Source organism: Crinia signifera, chromosome 2, assembly GCF_055691185.1.
Source record: "Crinia signifera chromosome 2, ASM5569118v1, whole genome shotgun sequence".
Lineage (NCBI taxonomy): Eukaryota > Metazoa > Chordata > Amphibia > Anura > Myobatrachidae > Crinia > Crinia signifera.
In genome coordinates, this window is record NC_139218.1 from 366,916,056 (window position 1) to 366,940,683 (window position 24,628).

At 46.5% G+C, this 24,628-nt stretch overlaps 1 protein-coding gene across 1 annotated transcript in view; it reads left to right on the forward strand.

Annotated features, from left to right (window-relative positions):
- Positions 1-24,628, forward strand: part of DDX10 (DEAD-box helicase 10) — a 207,419-nt gene that overhangs the window by 172,030 nt on the left and 10,761 nt on the right. The window contains exon 17 of the mRNA XM_083169988.1: positions 4,986-5,125. Coding sequence (XP_083026114.1) covers positions 4,986-5,125 — 140 coding nt within the window. The remainder of the gene's footprint in view (positions 1-4,985; positions 5,126-24,628) is intronic.

Below are 24,628 nucleotides of genomic sequence, written 5' to 3' on the forward strand. Positions count from 1 at the left end.
GTTTATGATCATCCTGTTAATCCAAGTCCAGCTTTGTGAGCTACCGGTAGATTTGATCTTGAAACACCTAGAACTTCACCGAGGTCATAAAAATATGCAATTTGCCTTTGAATGAGTCTCTGTGATATTCAGCCGATATTAACCAGCAAGAAGATGAAAAGCTCTCATCACAGCTCTGTATAAAAATACACTACCGACCCACTTCAAAGCAAAGCTAGTTTACTACGTCAGGTGTTTTTTTTTTTTAATGGTATTTCTAAATCCAAAGCACAAATGAAAATACTCTGATAACTCACAACAAAGTACTAATGTGTGCTAAGTAGGTAATAAATATTCCATTAACATGTTACATAGCTGTGCATACCTCACACATGTGTAGGGGTGCTGACTGACTGCCCAACAGACGAGATCCCAACGATCTAGATACCGACATCGGAATCCCGACTGTTCAACAGTTGGGATCCCGACTGACAAAGGGCTTTTTTCCCTTGTGGGGGTCCAGGACCGCCGAGTCAGGTAATGGAGCCTAACAGACTTATGTGTGACAAAGAATAGCCACTGATTTGGAAACTCCCAGACTGCAGCCTCCAAACGGGTGTGGTACCAGGGTCCGACAGTCGGGATCCCGACAGTCATTAGCCCGACGTTGGGATCCCGACTGGGCGGACCCAGACAGCATGGTGAGCGCAACTAAGCCCCTTGCGGGGGTCGTGTACACCCACGAGGGAAAATAGCCAACGGCTGTCAGGAACCCGGGTGTCTGATTCGACAGTCGGGATCCGATGTCTGGTAAATGCGTCTGACACCCCTCCAAACAGGGTTTAATAGAGAAAAACAACTAACTGAGGGGTAGATGTATGAAGCAGTGATAAGGGAGGAGAAGTGACAAAGTGCCTGGTACTTTATCACCGGCCAATCAGCTCCTGACTGTTAATCTACAGGCTGGGTTCAAAAAGGGACAGTTAGGAGGTGATTGGCTGGTGATAGAGTACCAGGCACTTTATCACTTCTCCGTTATCACTGATTTATACATCTACACCTCTTAGTGAGTGGGGAGAGCTTGGTACATACTTGCTGCAGCTCAGAGGAGACTGTTTTCCGAACAGCTCAAAGCAACAGGCCCCATATGTTGTTAACCGCGTGTAAGCGGTATGTAGGAAGTGTGTTGCCACCAGCCAGAGCGATCAGAGTCTCAAGCAACATCCCATAATCTGGATCATAGACAGCCGTATGACCACATAGGAGTATAACCACTATAGTTATCATTGTGAGTACCACTGCATTTGCAACTGTTCTACCCCTTTCAGACATACTACCAAGGATTTCACTCCCAGGTTCGATCCCGGGATTTTAATGACCCGGGTCGATTGCAGGTTCTCAGGATCTGGGAGTGAAATCCAGGGAATACCCTTTCAGACATACGCTAGTCCCGGGTTGATGCGTGAAAAAAACAGGGATTTTCACGTATAGGTGAAAGGGGGGTACATTTACTAAGATAGAAGTTATATTGAAGACTGGATGTATCCCATAGCAACCAATAAGAGTCTACTTCTTTTTTTTAGCACCTTCTAGAAGACAATAGATAAAATCTGATTGATTGATATGGGCGACATCCCATCTTCAGTATAACTCCAATCTTAGAACAAATCTCGCTCATTATTTCAACACTAGATTGCCAACATGGTTCAACATGTTGACGAGCACACGTATCCTCTGAAGTGCCGTATATTATATCAGGCTTGAATACCCTCCTGAAATGGCCGGGAGGCTCCCAAAATTCGGGTCCCCCTACCGGACCCCTGGGAAGGTGGGCAAGTGTCCTGCATCCACCATGCTGTCCCCCCGCACCCCCCTTCCCCACTGCGATACATACTGATTTCGCTGGGCTAAAATGTCTCGAATCGCAGCATTTTAGCCCCTCCCCCAGCAAGCGGATCCACACATTGCCACCTTCGCCTGCTATGGGGGCGGGGCTTAGTGACGTCCACCTCGTCCCGCCCCCCTGACAAGCTGCTGTCTGGTCTCCTCTCTGGGCTTCTACCAGAGAGGAGAATTAAAAAGTAGGCAAGTATGTGTCCTGTTCATTATCACTTAGATTTTCTATACATACTTCCCATGTTTGTGATAACAGAGGGAGATGATTAGGCCAGGATGTATTTAGTTTATATCACACAGCATGTATTCCTTCCCGCAGCGCCTGACATCACATGACATCTTCCCTGTTCCTGCAGAGCCTGACATAATTCAGACTATTGCAGGGTCATATAACTTATTATGGTCGAGTAGCTCTGTTACAAGCTCCTGCTGAGATGAGCAGGTCATTGAATGGAGGAAAGGGCTTTGTGACCCATGAATTTAGTAAAACACTGTCAGTAAATGCTGATGTGCAGCAGCTGTCTGTACATAGATGGACCGGGCAATGCTACGTGGGTATTTTATGTTTCCTTCAGCATAAAATACAGAAGCAGGTCTCTGTAATGCTGTCAAGAGACTCTGCGCCTCCACAGTGGACGGGCGGCATTCAGAGGGCGAACCTGTGGGCAGCAAATGTGGGGTGCTACTCTTTCGGTGCCCGGAGCTCGGTAGGCAGGGTTCGGCAGTCAGAACAGTTTGTGGAAGGAAGGGAGGGGCAAGCTGGTTTAGTGTGTGTGTGTGTGGGAGGGGCAGTCGGGACAGTGTATGGAAGGAAGAGTGGGGAATCTGGTACAGCGTGTGAGGGAGGGCCAGCCGGTACAGTGTGTGTAAGGCAGGGAAGATCAGCCGGTACAGTGTGTGGGAGGCAGGGAGGGGCAGCCGGTACAGTGTGTGTAAGGCAGGGAGGGGCAGCCGGTGCAGTGTGTGTAAGGCAGGGAGGGGCAGCCGGTACAGTGTGTGTAAGGCAGGGAGGAGCAGCCGGTACAGTGTGTTGGAGGCAGGGAGGGGCAGCTGGTACAGTGTGCGGGAGTCAGGGAGGGGCAGCCGGTACAGTGTGTGTAAGGCAGGGAGGAGCAGCCAGTACAGTGTGTGGGAGGCATGGAGGGGCAGCTGGTACAGTGTGTGGGAGGCTGGAAGTGACAGTCGATACAGTGCAGAGAGGAGCAGCCATTATTGTGTGTGGGAGGGGCAGCCGGTACAGTGTGTGGAAGGCAGGGAGGGGCAGCCGGTACAGTGTGTGTAAGGCAGGGAGGGGCAGCCAATACAGTGTGTGTAAGGCAGGGAGGGGCAGCCAATACAGTGTGTGTAAGGCAGGGAGGGGCAGCCGGTACAGTGTGTGTAAGGCAGGGAGGGGCAGCCAATACAGTGTGTGTAAGGCAGGGAGGGGCAGCCAATACAGTGTGTGTAAGGCAGGGAGGGGCAGCCAATACAGTGTGTGTAAGGCAGGGAGGGGCAGCCAATACAGTGTGTGTAAGGCAGGGAGGGGCAGCCGGTACAGTGTGTGTAAGGCAGGGAGGGGCAGCCGGTGCAGTGTGTGTAAGGCAGGGAGGGGCAGCCGGTACAATGTGTGTAAGGCAGGGAGGAGCAGCCGGTACAGTGTGTTGGAGGCAGGGAGGGGCAGCTGTTACAGTGTGCGGGAGTCAGGGAGGGGCAGCCGGTACAGTGTGTGTAAGGCAGGGAGGAGCAGCCGGTACAGTGTGTTGGAGGCAGGGAGGGGCAGCTGTTACAGTGTGCGGGAGTCAGGGAGGAGCAGCCAGTACAGTGTGTGGGAGGCATGGAGGGGCAGCTGGTACAGTGTGTGGGAGGCTGGAAGTGACAGTCAATACAGTGCAGAGAGGAGCAGCCATTATTGTGTGTGGGAGGGGCAGCCGGTACAGTGTGTGGAAGGCAGGGAGGGGCAGCCGGTACAGTGTGTGGAAGGCTGCCCCTCCTGGCTTTCCACACACTGTACAGTGTGTGGGAGGCAGGAAGGGGTATCAGGTACAGTGTGTGGGAGGCAGGAAGGGGTAGCTGTGGGTGATGTGAATGAATGGCGGCAGCATTAATAAAGGGTTAATGAAAAGTTATTACCCTGCCCCCCTCACCTTTACCCAGGCCATTACACCTTTCAGATTGTTTCTGTCTCTTCATACCCGTCGCCTGCACTGGCAGGGCAGGCCAGGCAGGTGGCACGTGACCTGGCTCCCACTGCACATGGCCGAGCAACACATACCATAGTGGATTATCATAAGATGTATTTCTCTTTATAGCTGTATCCTTTTATAACAATCTTGACATACCATTCACCTTTCCCGGATCACCCTCCAACGGTTCACCACACCCCCTTACTATATAAGCTCTTCTGGCTCTCCGCCATCTTGTTCTACCGCAGAACACCGTGTCACCTTGTCTCATCCTGCCCTGCAGTGTCTCTAGTATTGCCTGCTGGCTCATACACGTGTCTGCTGATCACACACTACTGAATTTTACTCCCATCCCATGCCCTGCCCACTCTAATATAATATTACCTCATGTTTGCGATGGCATGCCGCTGTGTGTTGTATTTAAGATCGACTAGCTTGTTAATATGTATATTTTGTTTGGTTATCCGGTACGGTGTTGCATAGATTTGTGGCACCCTATAACTTAGATCATAAATAAGTATTGCCATTCTGGGCTTACGTTGATAGCTATACCCGTAACTGGTTAGAGTGGTTGTCATGGCGACAGCATATCTGTGCCCGTAGCTCACCAGACGTTACTTTTTAATTGGTTGTCCAAGAAGAGATGTGAGAACCACCTACTGTATGTATTTGCACGTTGGTGGAGTCATCGTTTTGTAAGCAGACCGTGTACAGCGCATCAACCCGTGTGAACTAATGAGTAACTCCGAGTCCTCCTGTAAGCGAGGGTCACATGATGTGGGCTTTTAATGTGCGTTACAGCATCTACTGATCATTGGGTAGGGGGCAATAATGTAGTGCCCTGTCTATAGAGCCATAGACAGCCACGGATTTGTTCTGATAAATGGGGAAGTTGGGTCACGTATAAGACTTAGCGTCTAATATTTGGAAACTGCTTTTTTTTTCTAGGAAGAGGAAGAGGAGGAGGCTGTCGCATATCTTGACCGTAATGACAGCGAGGAGGATGTGGACCTAAGCGCTCTCCCTGACCCGGACAAATACAGAGACCTGGAAGATAATGATGAAGAGTCCATCGAAGAGAGCATAAGGTATGGGGTTGTCGTCTGTTATTATGTCCTTAATGCTGCATTATAACACAATGGGTTTTTTTTGTGCGTGTGTGTGTGTACATACATCCCCAAGTCATGTCAAATATCCACATTTATCACTCCATAGACTTTACTTGTTAGCCACACCAAAATTAAAGGGCTAGATGTACGAAGCAGCGGAGAAGTTGTCCATAACAACCAATCAGCTGCTACATGACCCATTCCAGGAGAGACCCAATGCTCCATTCCTGGACTTCCTTGCCAGTGGCAGTTGCAGATGTGGGGGCTGCGGCACAGTCTAAAATTCAAATATGGAAGACGCCCCAACTGTCTGAGTCTCAGCTAGTGATATTGGCAGTGTTTGGGGTGGCGGTGGGGTGGCTCCCCTATTTGAAATTTGGCCTATGATGCAGCCCCTCCTCTGTAACTGCCACTGGCAAGGGTGTTGGGAAAAATAGCAAAGCTGAGGAGAATGTACACAGGGCTGGCTCGTTATGTAGTGACCCGTGCCATGGATATTATTAGGCTGAAGCTGCCAGTTCTTTTGCAACTAATAAATTATTGTACAATTTGCAAACGAAGATGTAAAATGAAGAATGAAGCAAGTTTGCAGCGCAGGACATTTCACCTGTTCCTTCACGGTAGTGTCTAGATCCCCTTGAATTTTCACAATTTTCCCATCATGCCTTGGGTCCACGTATACCTGGAGGGGGAATATAAATCTGTGGCGAGCGAAGCGAGCCACCGTGCCCAAAGCGTGCAAGTGCACAATGCAGCTAAAATAAAACAAAATAACCTAAACCTACGTGAATTACAGATAAAATAAAAAAAGTTGTGAGGGCATCTAACAACTTCCGCCCTCACTGAACATCATATCCTGTAATCAAAACTGAAGGGGATCTAGTCTCTACCTTTCCTTCACACCCCTTGGCTGTGTGTGGTAAAACTTGATATAATGGGGGTATCGCACCTGGTTGATATCTGTGCTGCCCAGGATTGCGGCTCACCACCAATATACGGGATACAGTCGTATTGTCGACACCACTTAGGTCGACAGTCATTAGGTCAACACCGTTGGGTCGAAAGGTGTCTGTCGACATGGTTGAAGGTCGACAGATGGCAAGGATCGACATGGGTTTAGGTCAACAGTGTTAGGTTGACATGGGTTAGGTCGGACGGTTGACATGGTTTTTTTTACTTTTTTTCTCCTTCATCCTTGGGGACACTGAAGTCTACGCTGGGGAGTTAGCAGAACAGATGTGGGAATCTGCAATGTATATTGGAGAGGCTGCAAGGGATTCTGCGGCTCTGGTGGCAAGGATTTCGGCTCAGTCCATTACGGCCAGGAGGTCTTTGTGGCTTAAGTCCTGGCAAGCGGAGGCGGACATTAAAAGGGCGGTAGAGGCTCTTCCGTTTACGGGAGAGGTCCTGTTTGGCCCGGAGTTAGACAAGTTGATTTCCCTGGCCACAGGAGGCAAATCAACTTTCCTGCCTTCCGCGACTCCTCCTCCCAAAAAGCCTTACCAAGGGCTGGCCTTTCGCTCCTTTCGGGGGGCACCTAAGTTCAGAGGTAAGTCCAGAGGATCCTTTACCGCTTCTCGTGGCAGAGGCAGAGGGTTTGGTGGAGCAACCACTTCCTCAGGACCAGCTGCTCGGCGCGCAGACGTCAAGCAAACCGAAAAGCCCGCAGCATGACTCCCGGCCCTCCTACCTGGGGGATCCCAGAGTAGGGGCTCGCCTGTTGGACTTCTGGCAGGCATGGGAGGGGTCTTGCAAGGACAAGTGGGTTCTGTCCGTCATTGCGCAAGGGTACAGACTGGAGTTTTCCAGTACTCCCCCTCACCAGTTTTTTACAATAGGTTTGCCTCACGTGGAGTTGAGCCGTCAGTTGCTTCTTCAAGCAGTACAGAAACTGTTGACCGCAGGAGTTATAATGCCGGTTCCTGCCGAACAACGCACAGAGGGGTTTTATTCTCCCCTGTTCCTGGTCCCGAAACCGGACGGTTCGGTTCGACCAATATTGAATTTAAAAGCTTTAAACGTATATATCACGTACCACAGATTCAAGATGGAGTCTCTTCGTTCTGTGGTTGCAGGGCTGGAGCCGGGGGAATTTTTAGCATCTTTGGATGTCAAAGATGCTTATTTGCATATTCCCATTTACGTCCCGCATCAGAAGTTTCTTCGTTTCGCGATAAGGGATCTCCATTTTCAGTTTCGGGCTCTGCCATTTGGCCTTTCATCGGCCCCACGTCTGTTTACCAAGGTAATGGCAGTGATGGTAGAGTTGCTTCATTCTCTGGGAGTAAAAATCGTTCCTTATTTGGACGATTTATTGATCAAGGCCGAATCCAGGGATCAGTTGACGCAGGCTATTCAGGTAACCTGCCAGACGTTACTGAACCATGGCTGGATTCTCAACTACCAGAAATCTCAGCTGAATCCTTCAAGAAGGATTGTATTCCTGGGGTTGATTTTGGACACGGAGGTTCAAAAAGTTTTTCTGCCTCGGGAAAAGATGTTGTCCCTGCAGGAGTTGGTTCGGCAGGTGCTTCGACCTCGGAGAGTGTCGGTGCACTTATGTATCCGACTGCTGGGCAAGATGGTAGCCTCGTTCGAGGCTCTGCAGTTCGGGCGTTTCCATTCAAGGACCTTTCAATTGGACCTGCTCAGGAAGTGGTCGGGCTCCCACTTGCACATGTACAAGATGGTGGTGTTATCGCCCTGCAGCCGTCTCTCTCTCCAGTGGTGGCTACTGTCGGCCAATTTGTTGGAGGGCCGACGGTTCGGAATCTGGGATTGGACTATAGTCACGACCGATGCCAGCCTCCGAGGCTGGGGAGCTGTTGGGTTGGGGCAGCACTTCCAGGGTCGTTGGTCGTCTCAGGAGGCGAAGCTGTCTATAAACATCTTGGAGCTTCGCGCGATTCGTCTGGCCTTGTCCTATGCGGACGGGATCCTCCGGGGGAAGGCGATTCGCATTCAGTCGGACAATGCCACGGCTGTGGCTTATGTGAACCGGCAGGGCGGAACGCGCAGTCGCGGAGCCATGCAGGAGGTACGTCCAATTCTGCAATGGGCAGAGCGGCATGCTCTGGCTTTGTCAGCGGTCTTCATTCCCGGGGTGGACAACTGGGAGGCGGACTATCTGAGTCGCCAGGATGTTCACCCTGGGGAGTGGGCCTTACATCCGGAGGTATTTGCCCAGATCGCCCACCGATGGGGGATGCCTCAGGTGGACATGATGGCTTCCAGGAGCAATCGGAAGGTGCGGCTGTATTGTTCCAGGTCTCGGGATCCAGAGGCGGTAGCGACGGACGCGCTGACCGCGAGTTGGAACTACTCTCTAATTTATCTGTTCCCTCCGTTGCCCTTGATTCAGTTGGTACTCAGAAGAATCAAGCGGGAGAGGTCCACGGTCATCCTGGTGGCACCGAATTGGCCTCGTCGTCCTTGGTATGCCGACCTTCAGGGGCTCCTGATAGATCATCCTTGGCAGCTACCTCTAAGGGACGATCTTCTACAGCAGGGGCCGTTTGCCTACCAAGGCTTACGGCAACTTCGTTTGACGGCATGGCCGTTGAGGCCACACTGTTGAGCAGAAGAGGAATTCCTAAATCAGTGATTCCCACTATGATAAGGGCCAGGAAGGAGGTGACTTCACGGCATTATTATAGTATTTGGAAGGCCTATGTAGCGTGGTGCGAGTGCCGTAACTTGCCCACGGCTGTGTTTTCTTTGTCTCGGTTGTTGCAGTTTCTGCAAGCCGGATTTAAGGCGGGTTTGCGCCTAGGGTCCCTTAAGGTACAAGTGTCTGCATTGTCAGTTTTCTTTCATAGGCGTCTTGCCGTCATTCCTGAGGTGCAGACGTTTCTGAGCGGGGTTCTCCGTCTTCAGCCCCCAGTGCGGGCTCCGGAGGAACCTTGGGATCTTTCCTTAGTTTTGGATTATCTTAAGTCAAGTGTTTTTGAACCTTTAGACTCTATTGAGTTGCGGTTGTTAACTTGGAAAGCGGTGTTACTGCTCGCGTTAGCATCGGCGCGCCGGGTGTCCGATCTTAGCGCTCTTTCATGCCGGTCTCCCTACCTGGTGTTTCATCCGGACAGGGCTGAGCTTCGGACCAGGTTGGATTATTTGCCTAAGGTGGTTTCATCTTATCACCTAAATCAGCCAATCGTGGTTCCAGCTCTTACGGGAGATTCCGCCTCGCTGAACGTGGTCCGAGCCTTGCAGGTGTATGTGAATAGGACCAAGGATCTCAGAAGGTCGGATTCACTTTTTGTCCTTTATTCTTCGGCAAAGCGGGGTTGGCCAGCGTCTAAACAGACTCTGGCTAGGTGGATCTGTCTCACCATTAAGCAAGCCTACCTTCATGCTTCACAGTCACCGCCAGTCAGGATCTCGGCCCATTCCACCCGTTCGGTGGGGCCGTCCTGGGCCGCTGCCAGGGGAGTTTCCCTGACACAGTTATGTAGGGCGGCCACTTGGTCGGGCCCTAATACTTTCGTTAAGTTTTATAGGTTTGACACCTTTGCGGCATCTGCCTCCAGTTTCGGCCGTGCGGTGCTTCAGGATGCCCAGTGCCTTCCCACCCGTGGGGATGGCTTTGGGACGTCCCCAGCGTAGACTTCAGTGTCCCCTACGGATTCGGAGAAAGGGAATTAACGGTGAGTACCAAATTCCTATTTTTTGACCCGACATATGCCGACAGGAGGTATTTCATGCCCTACCATCCACTAGAGCAGGGCTGGGCAACACTGGCCCTCCAGATGTTAATGAACTACACATCCCAGGATGCTTTGCATTAGTTATGCTATGTGGCCATGCTGAAACTGATGCAAGGCATGCTGGGATGTGTAGTTCATCAACATCTGGAGGGCCGGTGTTGCCCAGCCCTGCACTAGAGCGTAGTGGGAGAAAAAAATAGTGCACGATGCGAGGGGCTGTGGTTGACTTCCAACTGTGTCCATGTTGACTGTGTCGACATTTGGGTAAAAAACAGTAATAAAAACCATGTCGACCTATCGACCTAACCCATGTCAACCTAAACACATGTTGACATTGTCCCATGTCGACCTTTACACCTGTCGACCTTGCCACCTGTCGACCCAACGGTGTCAACCTAATGACTGTCGACAATATGATCCACACCCCAATATACATCTCCTTGGATATACTGAATCAGTTCTTTATGTTGTTTTGTGAGTATTTTTATTTATTTGTAAGTTTGAGCCATAAGCAAAAGCTCATTTATACAGGAAGGCTTTCCAGACTGGGGAAAATCAAAACATCTTGCTACAATAAAAGTTTGATTTCCGCAGTACCAGAACATCTAGGTCTAAAAATAACTGTACCTTTCATCAGAAAATTGCTTGTAACATCACATTAAATAGAATGCAGATGGGTGCTGATATTGATGTGCCCGTTACTGCTGCACTGCCAAATTGTGTGGCGCCTTCCTGTCAGCAATCAAGTTAAATGTCCAGTTTGTTTTGCCTTAGACACCTGCTTAATGATATGCTGCAGACTCACAGCCAGTAAGCTGCTGTCGTCACTCTCTCCGTCATAACATTACGGTGGTAGTCAGTTAGCAGCATTTCAAGACTAATCTGTGAAAGTAATTTACTACCAATTTCCTATTGTCTCTTCTTCCGCTTAGATCTCCTCTAATCAGCAGACTATCCAGATAATTATAAAACACAATCAATTCCCATAACACGTAGTTAGGAAAGATTATTAGTAATATTCAGATTCCTACTTCCAAAGAGATACAAAAGCAGCAAATGCTGTTCAGTAGGTGGCCCTGAGATGCATGTTGGCATTTGCACTAATTGGTGTAACCTATGCTAATTTTAGGTATTTAAACACTTTGATATCTGTGCATTTTGGGGGTTTTAAGGAGACTCCTGCCATCAATTAATTATTAACATTTGTTTTTCTGCTTTTAAAGCCAAGCATCCTTCTGTCTACCCCAGTCTGCTCCACCCTCCCCCCCCCCCCCCCCCCCCCCGACCCTTCTGTTGCTAATACCTTTACATCCTTCATTAACCTGTGAGCACTTTTGGTATTTGGTCACAATTTATTAAATTTCAAGATGCTGACACATACACTGGATTCAAACTCATTGCCTGTGGCATTGCAGTCAGATACGCTATTCATTGAAACTATTTTCTTGCATTGTTTTAGAATTGTAAAAAAAAATGGATTTATATGCCTTATATTGCTATTGGAAAAAATGGAGGGGTGGAGTCTAATTACAATCTGCAACCAGTCAGCTACTGTCATTTAGCAAACAGCCTATATAATGAGAGCAGCTGATATGTTGGTATCAACACATGTATAGTGTAAAGGAATGTGCTGGCCCTATACAGGTAATGTTAATAAAGGAATAAAGGTGTTTGATACCGAATATTGCTCATTAATCCATCCAGATTATAATCTGGAAAATGTGTTTAGCTGTATGGTATGTGAGCGTGTAGTATATGTTGCTAAGAGCGATGCAATAGGATTTTTCTACAGATTGGATGTGGGGAGTCAGACAGCTCTGTGACGAGGGTGACAATACAGCAAGTGTTAAGGGATGAGATTTTATTGCTGTGTTGACAACTGAATTGCAGAGGTCAGGTAGGTGGCTTTTGTTGACTGGAAGGAAGATTATTTGTTCAATTTTTCAAAGACTGTATTAAAGGTGGCGGGAAGGCATCCAATATGAAGTGGCAGAGAGACGCTGAGTAACGCAGGGCAGGATAGATGTTGAGAGTTCTAAAGACCTAAGAAGCCTATATGTTTTCCAAGACCAGAGCCATATATAAAGAAGTGTTTTGTGGGCGTAGCCATGCTATACTCCAATTTACGGCACTTGATTACTTTTTGATTAGCTAGAATATTGCCATGATTAAAACAAATGCCACCATTAGCAATCACAGATACCTACCTGGAACTCCAACGGAGAGAGACAGGTTACAAATATACTACCACCTCATTATCCCCCTCCCATAAGGACAAATATTTGCACATGCTAATTTTCTTTGTTTTGCTTAGTTGTTTTGCTTATTTTTGACAATTAGCTGCAGATAATTTTCTATATTTTCACAGATGAAAGCGCTAGGGCAGTGGTTCCCAAACTGTGTGCTGTGGCACCTAGAGGTGCCTTGGGGTACTGACATGGGTGCCTTGGGTTGGTGGTCCAGTACCAATCAAAAAGATGTATGGTCAATGTGCTTGTAGCTGACAATCATAAAATATGTGGACAAACCTAAATCCTGTCCCTCACCACGTAATTGAACCTAATGATGACTTATAAACACATTTTACAGAATTTAATCTTCCTTTCTACATTTCTCCATAAAAAGCATTTGGCCTAGGGGTGTCATGATAAAAATTCTGATGCTCTAGGGTGCCGTAATAAAAAAAAAAAAAAAAAAGCCGGATTAGGGTGGTCAATTCCGGGATCGGCAGTATTCTGAGATTTGGCCCTAAAATTGCCAGGATTTCAATCCCCGGATTGGAGTTTCCGATCTCTGGATTTTGGGATGAGATTGCACATGCACAGTCCAATGTCAGCCAGTGTCTGAGGACCCACTGAGACATTGGCACCAGCTCCATTCTATCAGAAACTGGCTTCCCTTCCCCCTAAGCACAACTCACAGTCACACAGTGCTATTGATGCATGCCCATGGCACTGTATACAAGTTAGGACAGCCCTCTAGAGGAGCACTGACCTTTGTGATAGGACATACAGGCTCAGAACCCAGGAATCTTTCTGCTTATGCACAATGGACAGCCTCTGAGGTGCTGGGAGAAATCTGATTGGCTCTTACTCAGGTGGAATTGGGTAGAGAAGCCCCTAGACCACTGTTGTGTAACGCCACATAAAGATGGTGTTACCTGCCGCACCCAAGCTCAGTCTGGAGTTTGCTGGAGTTTGCTACATATAGGAAATGTGGGCAAATTATGAAAACAGCAGTAAGAGGTTGGGATGCATGTGTATTGACAAGGCTTTAACTAAACTTCTTAAGAAAATCAGAGCAAACACTAGTATTACTTTAAAAGAACACCAGCAGTATACAACCAGGAAATAGGAAACAATTATTATGAAGAAGGATATCTAACTGCCTTGTTTGGCTTTGCTATTTGAGCTTTTTGTCAAATATCAGCCTCTTTGTAGTTTTTGCGGCTTGTGATGCGAGTCAGGACGGTTATACAATTCTTAATCTACTGCATTAAAAAAAAAAAAAAAGCTTAATTGTACACCAAGGCTAAATAACACTTTTGTTTTGTGATATCCAATTGGAACCAGTTCTTGAGGTACTTGTCTAGTAGACAACCATGTGTTCATCCACTATGACATCACTGAGCAGGAAATAGTGTCACTACTATAGGAAAACGAGTAATTCCTTCATTCAGTCATTTTAGTTGTTTACCGCGTTTGCGTTCCTACTACCACTGCCTGAACTCTAAATATACTGTATTAATTTTGTCTTTTATCTCTCTCTCCTGTGCACTTGTACCCACTGACTGTTCTCCTCCACACAGGGTTGTACTAATAAAATTGTTCCCGCAGAGGAAATGTACCAGAAATTCCATCTCTGTGCAATAAGTCATGAAATATATTTTCCTATTACCGAGCACTGTCATAAATTCTAGTAACCAACATTTCAGGATCAAATCCAGCAATCTAAAGATGATCACAAACCTTAATTTAATGTAAAAATAAAAACAATTTGTCACCCACACTGTGCGGTGTCATGTAATGTTAGTGTGCAGACTTGTACATTTGTTTTTTCCTTACACTGCAGCTACTACAGGTTACTTTATAGATTGCCGCTGGCAGAACCAGAGAATGGGGAGCAAAGGTGCGGGGTTTTATTTTGGAGGCATTTCCCAACATTGCTGTACTTACATCCGAAAAGCACAGGAACAGATAATACTGTTAATCCTTTTTTCCTGCTTATCTACTGTCTGCCAATAACCCTGTTGACCAGTGGCGGCTCCGGAGGTGCGGCCGCAGCACAGTTCAAAATTCAAATAGGGGAGAAACACCAGCTGCCAGTGAGTCAGGTAGGAATGTCGGTTTGTGCGGCTCCCCTATTTGAATGTTGAAGCTGCAGTCCCTCCTCCTTGACGAAGTAGACATTCCTGGGCATGACTGCGAGGTGGCTAAACAAATGCACAGAGATGGACCATCTTACGGGCGTGACGTGTTAGGGAGATTTGCAGGCGTGTCACAGGCGATTCATTGTTCACATCGAAGGCCACACTCACGTGACACATGTGCACCAGTGACAGGTGCATGTTTCTATGGTGTGACCAGTGTCTTAGGGTGCACTAAGTGACATTACAGCGTCTGCGTACGCTTAATGTTGGTGCCTCGGTACTTGCTCAGTCATAGACAGGGATGTAAACCATGGATAAAGTCGAAAACAAAAAGAAGCAGGTGTGTTTCGTTCCTTTTGAGCTCTTTTTGCATGGCCTGCCCATTTTTAAAGTGGTCCTATGTGCCCTGCCCATAGGGAGGGGATGGCCGGACATGTCGACCTATTGCTTGTGTCGACATTTTGACCATGTAGGCTTAAGATTGACATTGAGTCAACATTTTGACCGTGTCCACTTATGGTTGACATGGACTTTTCCATGTGACGACCTATGGCCCGTCGACGTAATGCTTGTTGACCTAGACTGTATGGATCTAATGACTGCCTATCGGGCCAGCATCTTATTTTCCGTACATGGCACTAGAAGTCTCAGTAAGTAGGCCCGGATTCTGTTTTAGCCTCTCCCCCATTAAATACCTCCCATTTCTCCCGATACTCGGCCTTGAGGAAATCGCGGTAATCAGTGCACCAGCCATTGGGCCAGATGCACTAAGCTTCAAATTTGATAAAATGGAGAGTGATAAACAGCCAGCCAATCAGCTCCTACCTGTCATGTCACAGACAGTGTTTGAAAAATGCCAGGCAGGAGCTGATTGGCTGGCTGTTTATCACTCTCCATTTTATCACTTTTGAAGATTAGTGCATCTGGCCCTTTAGGAGATAGGTAACCACTACTTCCTTGCTCTGCTCACGGTTAGCATAACATAAATGGCGAACTTCCAGAAATAATCCACATCATGTATTTGGCCTCTTACATGCCTCATTCCAGTGACGCAGGGAGCGTAGCGATAAAGATATTAGCATTTAACTTTAGAACAGGTGTCCTTAGGGCAAGAGAGGGAGCTAAGGCCCAAATTGGATGGTAGATCCCCAGGGAAGGTTATCAGTCTGCACCATGTAAGCCGGCCACGGGCGGAACTTACCCCGTGCCGTTTTCTATTCATAATAACCAGGCTATAATCCTTTCCGCCTGGAGCTTCTCTCGGCAGTCTGAACTAAAGGATTTTTTGGTTTATTTGTTACACACAAATTCCTGCATAGGGTTTTATGGGGCGGCTTTACGGTATATTGTGATTTCACAAAACCAATTATGTCTCTTCCTTCACACACACACAAAAAAGGGCTTGGTTTAAATATAGTCCATCATTTTATCCTTATAATTGCTTGGGAAGTGTTGGGACAGGATAGAAGGCTTCGGAAGACACTTAGGTGGAATTTACTGTCGCCTGCAGAATAAAAGGAGTTGTACAGCCAGCGCTTAGAACCTTATTCCTGCTACAATGCTATTTTCTTGCAGTATATCTCTTCCTTTCTGGTGATTATCGCCAGTGGGATCCCACCAGCACAAGAGCTGTTATTAATGCTTTTACCGACTATCTACCCAGTACTATAAAACTAAAGGTCATTTATAAGCTCTTGCGGAAAGCATATTAGTGACAAACAGCGGGGCTGGGGAACACTTTGTCTCTAGTCCGTACACCCCTCTCAGAATCAAATTTAGTGTCTTTGGCCGGAAGCTTTCAAATGGAGGGACTCTGGTATTAAATGTAGCATGCAGCCTCAATTGAACAGCTATTTGTGCTTTAATGAAACGTTGTTTCTGCCATTTGTTCTCAAACCATAAGGATGGGATGCACTTTGCATTGCATGCGCGATGCCGGTACATCCAGACGCTGATCAGGTACTTACGGGGGTTGATTATGCCGGTATGTACCTTGCAATGCGATTAAAATCACAAAGGGCGACCCAGCCCTCCTGATCAGAGCTGCCCTTTGCGATTGAACGACGTCCGGATTTAGATGGCTGCAAACATTCCCTGTCTCTATTAACCCTTTGAGTACCAACATCTGTGAGAGATGTTCAAAATGTCACTGAAAATGCCGGCGTCGCTCACATTTGTTCTATAAATTCAAATAAAAAATGTTGCGTGCAATAAAATTATATTTCCTGTATAAGGTGAACGTCACCGGTCACTATGATGAATACAAAAGGTTTGCTGACAGTTTTCGCACCTATTTTGACAAATCCACTTGGCACTCAAAGGGTTCAGGATGTATGGTTTTAGAACGGGTGCCGGACGCGTTCCTGATAGTTGGGATCCCGACAGTCATTTACCCGATGTCGGGATCCCGACTGTCAAAACGCCGACAGACAGGTGCCCGACGGCCACCCGCTATTTTCCCTCGTGGGGGTCCACGACCCCCATAGAGGGAGAATAGAATAGGTGGCGAGCGCAGCGAACCACCGTGCCCGTAGAGTGGCGAGCGCAGAGAGCCCGCAAGGGGCTTTGTTGCGCTCACCATGCTGTCTATGTCCGGGCAGTCGTGATCCCGACGTCAAGCTAATGACTGTCGGAACCATATACCACACCCTTTAGAACCCAGGAGTCATTCTGTGCATGTGCAGTGTGACACAGTTCCTTGTGTTTTCCCCCCTATATCCCTATAGATTGTAAGCTTGCAGCAGGGCCCTCCTACCTCCAAGTCTGTCTGTTGTTACCCAGTTTGTCTTATCACTGTCTACTATTGTAAAGCGCAACGGAATCTGCTGCGCTATATAAGAAACTGTAAATAAATAAATAGTTGCCGTTAGGAGGGGGGCAATTTGATACTTCTCAAGGGTAGTTGTGAAAAGCACGGCGCCTATATGCAGTTCTACCCACCGGCTTCAAGCATTTGTGCTGCATTTTCCCTCTAGTACATCTTATCCTAATGCTAGGAAATCTGTATGAATGAAACTATTTACGTTGGGGTAATGCATTAAATACAAATCTATTAACCCATGCAATAAGTATCCTTATTGTCTAGTCTATAGAGCAGGTTTAAATGATGCAATCAGATATTTGGTTGCTATGCGTAACTGGTTCTGTTATGAATAGTGCTATATATGATGGTGCTATATATGTAAATGTTAATAATACTGGGTGGTGCCCTCACCTCCCTAGCTGGCATGAGTGGTGCCAGTTGATAAGCTTATCAACTTGAAAACTTAAAGTGCCAATGTAGACAAACACAAGGGACATATCTGCTTGCGCATTGTGAACACATAACTGTGGGGTAGATGTATAAAGCAGCAATAAGGTAGGGGAAGTGATAAAGTGCCTGATTGTCCCGACAGCTCCCCGGGAGGGATCACATGCGATTAGGCACTTCATGTGCCAAGTTTTGAATGCGATTTATCACATGCAACTATCGGGGAGCTGCAGGTGGGGGGGGGGGGGGTGACAAGGGGACCAGGGAGCTGTGGACGGTAGCGTATCACAGAGCCAGATGGAGAGAGCGGGGGGAGCCAGCCAGCCAGTGCAGGGAGCCGGGCAGCGCGCCAGCACTTTAAAAAATAAAAGCCCATACAAATGACAGGATAGCCACTGATTGGCTGACCTCTCTGGCACTTTATCTAGTGTTCCTTCTAGAAACTGGGCAGGGTAGGGGCAGAATAAAAGGCGCTGAGTAGGCCCATCGACGCCACCAAAGGGGGTGGGCCGAGCCACTATCATCATCATTGGGGGCGGGGCAGGCCAGGCCCCGCCAAAGTAATTGCCGGGGAAGTGTTGGGTGTTTACAGGGGGCGCTGGGCTTCCCCGTGCGCATCGGCAGGGACAGGCTGTTCTAGGAGGGAGTTGCTACAGGAGCTGGGCGCATTTTGTACCAAAAATCGGGCAGGTGCGCGGCACCCTGCTAAAACAGCCTTACAACTGCTTTATACAGCTACACCTAAGTATCTACGTAATATTCGATCTTATGCATAGTTGGTCCCCTAGTTGACAGCCACTATGCCATTACTTGCGGTCTGTCCTCATTATCGGCGCACACCGGCACCAGACTTTTCCCTGGTGCAGGAAATCCATCTGAAAATAACTGTAACCGAGCCCAAGTGCAGTTCCGTCAGTGCTCCTCCTGCACAAGAACGCCCCGTTACCGCACCGGTACGCCTAAAGGTTCTACAAGTGAAAAGTGGCGGTTGCCAATAGCAACCAACCAGATTCTAGCTATGATTTCTCTCTTGCATCCTAGAAAAATATATGCGGATTCTGATTGGTTCCTATGGGCAAAATCCCTGCTCTTCACTTAAGCTTTAGTAAATGTACCCCTGTTTTCAGCCCCTAAATGTCTTAATGCAGCACGTTCATAGATAATTACATAGTAATTGCCTAGTGTGTTCTGCAGAATATTTTAGGGCGTTTGCAATCTATTTTTTATTACCCGTGAGCACAGTACTTTTCGTTTTAGAACTGCCATCGACGAAACTAACTCTTGTCCGTGTAACTAATTTTACAGTCGGGTAAATGGGCGCTGGTACGGGAAATAGAAGCGCAGAGTCGGCGCCCTAGCAGGACTATCAAACACTTCTGGCATAGTAAGCGCACTAAGCGATCGGCGGCTTTCATACGTCTTCCCCGTATTCCCAGCTCACCCTGTGTGTACGAGCCCTTAATGTCACCTCTGTGTTTGGTGAGAGTTTGATTAATGTGTGGGATAGCAGCAGGATCAATGCAGGGAGAATACATTATCTTCCAGGAAAGTTGCTCAGCATTTCCTAGAATCTAGATCTACTACATAAGCGGTATTCGCGCTGTCTTTCAGAAACAGTCACACTTTCTTGCAAAGATTAAGGGAGGTATTCAATGTGAATACCGTCAACGTGCAGCGAATCCTGTTTAGGATTCGCTGCACATTCGCCACTGCTCGCTGCATTCCGGAGACTCGCCGGCTCCTGTATTCAACGAGTCAGCTCGCTGCCCCTGACCGGCGAATTTGAGCTCCTGCGGCGAATGCTGCAGGGAGCCTGAGGACGGTGGCAGGCAGGGAGATGGAAGTCTCCCTGCCTGCCCCAGAACGTTTGTGGGGGGAGGTGGGCTCCCCGGGTGCCAGGGAGCACAGGCTGCCCCCCGTGGGTGCCAGCAGGGGACCGCGTATATTCACTACACCCGATCATGAATATGTAATGATCGGGTGAAGTGAATATCTAATGAGCGGCTCGGCTCCGGCCCCCTGCTGGCTGCTCTGTGTAAAAAAAATAAAAAAAAATATATATATTTTTTAAATTAAATATATATTCATGTGCTTACAGCACATGAATAAAAATAGTATGCCCCTCCTCAGAATAAAATTCCAGATTTTTTGACACCAATTGTAAAAAACAAAACACTTTATTTTAAAAGATCACATTCCACTTCACCATAAAAAGATAGCGATTGCTACTCGGTGAATCATGGCGAAAAAAACCTTGAAATGTATTCGCCATCTGGTCATTGAATAGGGTGATTCACCGTTTTAGTCAGAAATTCGCCTTACAGCACAAAATCGCCATAAAAACCTGGCGAATCAGCCTCATTGAATACCGCCCTAAATATTTAGTCTTGTACTTTTTATTCCCTTTAGCAAAACCTTTTCTGGCATTTCCGTTAGTCCACTTGCATGTTGGGTATTTCACTAATGATGATAACAAACAATGCAAATAGTACTACAAACACCTTGACATGCAAATATAATTTGGACAAATTAAGCTCCACCCATGATTCACCCAAACCCCTCCCAGATGCACCGAACCTCAACAACATTCCGGTAAGGCCGCACCCCCTTTCTGTTTCACCACGCCGCTATTTCTATAATTTCTAAAGTATACCAGACGCACAATAAAACTTCAGGATCTTCAGGCCTGTTTTTAAAGTGCATTTTAAACTTAAGGCCAATTCTATATACAGGTTGAGTATCCCGTATCCGAATATCCGTTATCCAAATTATTCCGAAATACGGACATTCCAGAAAGTGAAAAAAAATTTTTTTTTTTGCTTAAAACTCACTGGGGACATATGTAACAGCATCACTGGGGACATGATATGTAACTGGCACTATATATGTGCAAGACAATGATTGCTTGGCATTCAAATTCAGTGCTGAGATAGTACACACATTTTGTTTCACGTTTTGAAACCTTGTTATTTGAACAATTAAAATATGTTTGTGTGTATTTTATGTGGTAATAAAATATATTTGTGTGTATATTATGTGTTTATACAGCATAAATGCAAGATACTTCAAAATACATCATTGAAATATTAAAATATTCCGAAATACGGAATAATCCGTTATCCAAAATTCTCCTGGTCCCGAGCATTTTGGATACGGGATACTCAACCTGTACAATAAAAAAATGTCCTTTTGGAGTGCAGTTGAGCATTACGAAAATTAAATATGAGCCTCTGAACAGATTGATAGGGTGTGAGATTGATTCCACCCACTAATTAAAGGTTACCTGTCAATGGGACGGATGCTCTAAACCCGATATCGGGTCTTTTACCGCATTTCTGTATGCTCGGTCTCCCCTCCGCAGTGTCAGTGCTGCGGAGGGAATCGCCAAAGCTGGCGATTCCCTGCAGAAGCCTATGGGCTTCTTACCACAGCAGCATGCCCTGCGGCCTGCTCCAGTGCTCTGTGCATGCGCAGACGGACTCCCGGGTCTCTGAGCCGGAAGTCCATCACTGGAGCCGCATCGCAAGGGACAGCTCTCATCGTAAGCGCTGTCCCTTGTGTTAATAATCACATATGTTAGAGCATATGCGATTATTAACAATGTGGTGCCCGGCGAAGGGCAGCGTTAGAGGGCTGAGGATGTTAGAACATCCCACCCAATGTCAGTACTACTACTACTTCAAGATATTGGGGTTCCGCAGGTAAGAATGCAAAGGGAGTAACAATCTCGGCAATTAACCACATTACAGTATGTCCCGTAGGCTTACCGTCCCCTTCTAGGACTGCTTTGTGCAAGAGGAATAACCCCAAACCAGTTACTGGAAGTTCCTAGGGAAAGGGGTTTCTTGTATCATAATAAAGCTACACATTTTTGGGAAGATTTTGGCTAAATCAGACTCGTACACTCACTGAGCCCTTGGCAGGTGGAAAATTATTTAAAAGGTAACAGTTGGCATTTAAAGCACTGCCTGTGTACTTGAGTTTTATCATAGTGTCCTGCAGGCTACTGAGCAGCTGGGTAGGAGGGTTTGTTAGTAATGCTGCAGTATCTGTCCCCGGCTTGTGACAGTTCGAGAGCCACCTTCCACCCCTCTTCCTTTATTTTCTCTGTCTTCTATGTCCCTGTTTTAAATATCCTGTGTCTTCACCACTGGCCTGTGCTGCAGAGCATTGTGCTTCTTCAGTAATCAACAATAATACTTATAAAGATAGTGTGTTTTGCGTGCAAGGAGAATTCTGGGCTTGTAGGGGCAGCTAAGGGGCCACCACACATGACCGCTCCTTCAGGCCTGCACCTATTGCCCTCATGGTGGCTTGGACTAGTTCACTGACTCAAGATCCTACAATGCAGAACAACCTGTTCCCCGGAGCGTTGGCGGTGTGATGTAATGTTGTTGTGTATTCAGGATTTTCATCACCCTAGGCAAAATTTTAGTTTACTAACCCCTACCCACACACAAATGCCGACTTTCCAGATCCACAGGTAAAAGTGTGCAGTTGGCATTTCAGAATTCAATACCTGCCATTTGCATTAATATCAACAATGATGCTTCTCTTAGAGTCGTCATTCAATCTGTCGTAAAATGGCCATACGTCAATGGATTTATTGTCCACTCTGGCTGGTTGGAACAAAAACCTGGTAATGGATGAGAGCAGATGACAGTTGACCGTTTGCTTTGAAATGATAGAAAACTGGCAAGCTCTCATTTAGATATTACCAGGTGTTTGTTCCAACCAGCCAGATCGGACAATCAATCTGTAGATGTATGGCCAGCTTAAGTCATACTCCAGGGCGCACCCCATATTCTGGAGCCCCTAGGCAGTTGCATGTGCTGTGATGGGGCGCTGCGAAGCTCATTGCCCCCTACAGTGGAGATAGAGAAAACAATTGCTACGCGCTTTGCCATCAATGGCGGAGAATCATCGGAACGCCGCTACAGCAATGTTACTTTGGTTTGTATATATAATATTTAGTTACCTTCTAATAGAAATGAAATAAAAATGTGCATTTTTGTAATATTCATGATGATATTCCATATATGTTAATGGGTGACTCTTCTGACTCTCACCCCCCCCCCCCCCTCCCCCCATAATAGGATTGTTGCTCATTGCTGCAGTTCACAGATGACTACTAGTATCCATTCCTCTGTTATAGAGATTTACTTATTATTTATTTTTGGTAGTGGTTGGGGTTATATACCAGTTAATAGGCCACCTGCATGGTTTATTTTTTTCCTAGCACAGACTCTTCAATCGTCTGGTCTGACACACAAGACAGTTTTTAGGCTAATTTGCTGACTCATTATAATATGTTAAGCAATGTACTCTCCCGGGGACGGCTGTTATTTATTCATCTGTTTAGAGAGATACATCTTGTGTGTGCTCCCCGTTGTATTAATACAGCTGTCTAAAGTTAATTAAAGGATGCGCACACTGCTTTTAGACACCCATTCCGTTGTATAACTAAACTTTTAAATGAATAATTGATAGGCAGAGGTGATAATTAACATTTAACACCGACACACAGCTGAAGCCGCTATATGATGGGTGAAATCTGATATTACTGTATGCTTAACAGTTCATTAGTAACATTGGGGCAGATGTATTAAGCCTGGAGAAGAGATAAACTGGAGATAAAGTGGAGATAACTTGGAAGAGTTAACGCACCAGCCAATCAGCTGTGTTTGAAATATGACAGTTGGGATCTGATTGGCTGGTGCGTTATCTCCTTCCAATTTATCTACAGTTTATCTCTTCACCAGGCTTAATACATCTGCCCCAATGTCACTGAGGTAGGAGGCATTGAATACCTCAGCGATGCCACTAGTTTCTTGTGTCGACACACAAGGCAAAAAAAATAATAAAAAATAAAATTGTTACATGAATTTATATTTTTAATACAAATATATATAACACACACGCACACTTTTATTTTACAGTATTCTGTTCCTATTGCCCCAGATATATTTTCCTTCTCTTCCTTAGTTATCTAATATTTTGGTCATTTTTGCACCCAGACAATGGCCAGAGAATAGACTTTAACAACACAATATATTTTCATTAGCATGCTGACAGTAACTTAGGAAGACGCTGCACTGAGCTTTATGAAAGACACTGCAGTAATTAATCTTCATTAGGATCCTTGCCTTGGCCTTGTAAATTAAAATTTATTATCTGAAAATAAGATTGTGGCACAGTATGTTTGATTAGCAAAATGCCAATATTTTGGAGTTGATTCTTTTTTTTCCCCCTAAACTAAAAAATCTGTTTGGCAGCTGCTTATATACAAGCAAACTAATGATTCACTGCGGATAACCTGGAACATTCAACTCCGCGCTTGGTTAACCTCTTCCTGGGCCAGATTCTCTAAGCTTCAAAAGTGATAAAATGGAGAGTGATAAACAGCCAGCCAATCAGCTCCCGTCTGACATTTTTCAAACACAGTCTGTGACATGGCAGGTAGGAGCTGATTGGCAGGTTGTTTATCACTCTCCATTTTATCACTTTTGAAGCTTAGAGAATCTGGCCCCTTGTCTGAAAGGACCATGAGGTAAAATGTGCTTAGTTACATCAATATAGGGGTGTGGGTTAAATAGATTGACCGTCAACACCATATGGGCTAAAAGGTCGACCGGTACAGATGTGTCCTGATATATTGTACTGCATAGAACAGTGATGGCTAACCTTGACACTCCAGCTGTTGTTGAACTACACATCCCAGCATGCTCTGCTACAGTTTTGCTATTTGGCCATGCAAAAAACGATGTAGGGCATGCTGGGATGTGTAGTTCAACAGCGGCTGGAGTGTCAAGGTTAGCTATCACTGGCATAGAGTGAGGTAATGGGAATGTGTGTACGCATGTTTCTTGCTGCCCATAGCTTTTAATGGTGGAGCCAGCGGGTACAGGAGGCCACCTAACATATGCATTGTGATAGTGTTGGAATTCACTGCCTTCCCCAGTAACAATGTTAGAGAACACATCCGCAAAAAACAGGATCAAACAGTTGACACACAAATGGTCTACACACCAGTGATTGCCAGACTGCATGTAGCATGACTGCCTCAAGTTGGTGCTCCAGGACCAAATCGAGTTTATGGTCAAAGTGATAGACAACACCAATGCTAGTGGCTGCCAATCATAAAACATGTGGACAAT